The sequence below is a fragment of the Tenrec ecaudatus genome, chromosome 15, assembly GCF_050624435.1.
Source record: "Tenrec ecaudatus isolate mTenEca1 chromosome 15, mTenEca1.hap1, whole genome shotgun sequence".
NCBI lineage: Eukaryota > Metazoa > Chordata > Mammalia > Afrosoricida > Tenrecidae > Tenrec > Tenrec ecaudatus.
Window position 1 is genome coordinate 80,607,674 of NC_134544.1, and position 2,478 is coordinate 80,610,151.

The 2,478-nt window shown below is 50.9% G+C and overlaps 1 protein-coding gene across 1 annotated transcript; it reads right to left on the reverse strand.

Annotated features, from left to right (window-relative positions):
* Positions 1-623: 623 nt before the first annotated feature.
* On the reverse strand, positions 624-2,093 carry LOC142427542 (lysine-specific demethylase 4D-like). Its single transcript, XM_075532770.1, has one exon. It carries the CDS (start codon positions 2,091-2,093, stop codon positions 624-626), a length of 1,470 nt encoding a protein of 489 aa, XP_075388885.1.
* Positions 2,094-2,478: the final 385 nt, after the last annotated feature.

The window sequence follows — 2,478 nt, forward strand, 5'->3', positions numbered from 1 at the left end:
GTGGAGTCCATAGTCTGAGCAAGTATTAGGCAACCTATCAACATGGCACTGAGAGGTCAAGGATCACCACAGATTACAATTAAATCACCACAGATTACAATTCCCATGTTGAAGATTGGCTGGGTGTGTCTCTGTTTCATGAAGGTGAGAGATAGTCCAAGGGACAATCACATTTGACAAAAACTTCAGTTTAGCTAAACTCACAACAAGAAGATCTTTGCTGGTGACAACCTTTCAGGATTTAGGAAGTGAAGTTCCATCGAGTCTGTCTCCAAGGATCTATGTAAGTAGATTTGCAGAACCTCATCTGAGGGCAGGATTATAGAAGGTTAAGGGGGTCCATAGCAATAGCACCGAGGGGAGTCCAGAGGTGCCATACTGTGCATAGAGGCATTGCAGGAGAATATTTTAGAAGTCAAAAACTCATTAGGAGGACTCAGCACAAGCATGTCCGGGAGATTCACTGAGATGTTGTCCAGTGACTTCAGGCAGGGGCCAGGGTGCATCAGAGAATCAGGACTCAGTGGGGGTCCCATGGGCTGAAGATCGGGGTCACAGCAGCACCCAGAAGCTTTAACAGCATGCTGGATCTCAAATCTCCGAGGGCCAGAGTCATCTGTTGATTATTGATTCTCATGCAATGCCTGAGTGGGCAGGTGTACAAATGTGCTTGCTGTGTGGCTCTTGGCCCTGGACTTCACAGACTGCTGGTGGGCATCGGAGTCCCGAGGACGCCTAGTGCGAGTACCCTTTAGTGAAGCCTGGAGATACTGGGCAGATGGAACTGAGGTGGGAAGTAGGGAGACACTGGATCCTGTAGGACTGCTACCCATGAAGGTAGGGTCCTCAGGCTGCACAGTAGAGCTGTCTGCCCAGGAGTGGGTTGTGGGACGAGGACATACCAGTGCACAGCCCCCAAGCCCACTGTCTGCAGCCAGAGTCAGAGAGCGACGCCTGGCCCTGCGTGGCTTAAAGGACCGCAGACGCCCCTTGACCATCGCACGAGTCCTGGCTCCCTTCCAGGCCGTCCACTCCGGGCTGGTCAGTGCTGTGTGTTCCACGTGGTCCACGGAGGTGCGGTCCCTGCCCTGTTTCCACAGCTCATAGCGCTCGGGTTGCAGAATGCGCACGAAGGCGTCCATGGGAAATGTGACCCTGGCTTCCCCACAGCTGCACTGAGAAGCAGCTTTACCGTAATTAACCCAGCGCAGGGTGGCAAAGTTGATGGATTCCGCACAGTTGAAACCGTGATTGAAGCCAGCGTGGTAGCCGTAGGGCAATGTGACCATGAACTCGCCTGCTCCCTGGGTGATCCGACCAACAGGAATGCCGTTCTCCCTGAGGACTCTGGGTGAGATGAGGGCCACCTTGTGCCGCAGGAAGTTCGCGCAGCCAGTGGAACTGCCAGGGAAAAGCTCCCTGGCCAGTCTCTCCAGGCGGGCTCCATGCTCAGGGGGCACCGCATACCACGTTTTGGGCTCCCCGAAGTGCAGGTAGTTGATGCTGTACAGGTCCATGTCCTCCGTGTGCCAAGTGAAGGTGGTCTGCCACAGGCCAAAGTACAGGTAGGGGGTATTGACGCCTTTGATGACAACTCCACACTCCTGCTCCAGCAGATCCTGGATCGTCCCCAGGTGTCTGAGGTTCCAATGCTCAGTGTTTTCACCAAATAAGGAGCCACATACTCCAGCCCCATAAATGGGAGAATTGTACAGGCGGCTCTTCCAATAGGTCCGCTCCAAATCGTCAACATCCCGGTGTGTGGGAGTGCGGTATCTGTCAGTGTTGGCCAAGTGGCGATACTCCTCCACGGTCATGGATTTCTTCTTTTTATGGTATTGCAAAAAGACACCTGTTTGCCCAGTAGTTACCTGCTGCACAGGACTGGCTATGAGGATGTCATCCACATCGTCATAGTTCTCTCTGGCTGTCCACTGTTTGGGTGGGATTATCTTAGCCAGGCCTGCACGATGGGCACCTTTGGATTCCATGTAAGCAATGTATTTGTTGAAATCCTTAAATTCTTCCATGGTAGGCCGGAAAGTCATGATTTTAAGGCTTGAGTTCTGGCTTCGATAGTTCTGGGAATTCATGGCTGCAAAATAAAGTCAGAAAACCCGGTTCTTATGGATGTTCTGTGTATTTGGGATGCTGTGCTTTTGTTTCTTTTTCTGTCTGAAAATCTCTTGCAGTGTATTGATGGCTCTGTGAGAGCAAATGCACTCTCCCCAGGCATGCTGATTGACCAAGGGAATTCTACTATGATGGACAACTATTGTTTCCCTCAAAGAGACAGGATTTGTGCACATGGAGTGGGTTTTCCCAGATTGCTCCTGACTCATTATGCTGCTCTGGAAGTTTATTCAGTTGGAAGGGTGTCTCTATCTGTTGATACTTAGCTTCTGTTGCAATCCTGGGAAATTTCTAATTCCACTAACAAGGAGTGTCTCAAGGGATTTTTAAAAAGTAAATCTAAAG

Bases quoted from the DNA above. Each gene is read 5' to 3' on its own strand.
- LOC142427542 (XM_075532770.1), bottom strand. From the start codon at position 2,093: ATGAATTCCCAGAACTATCGAAGCCAGAACTCAAGCCTTAAAATCATG.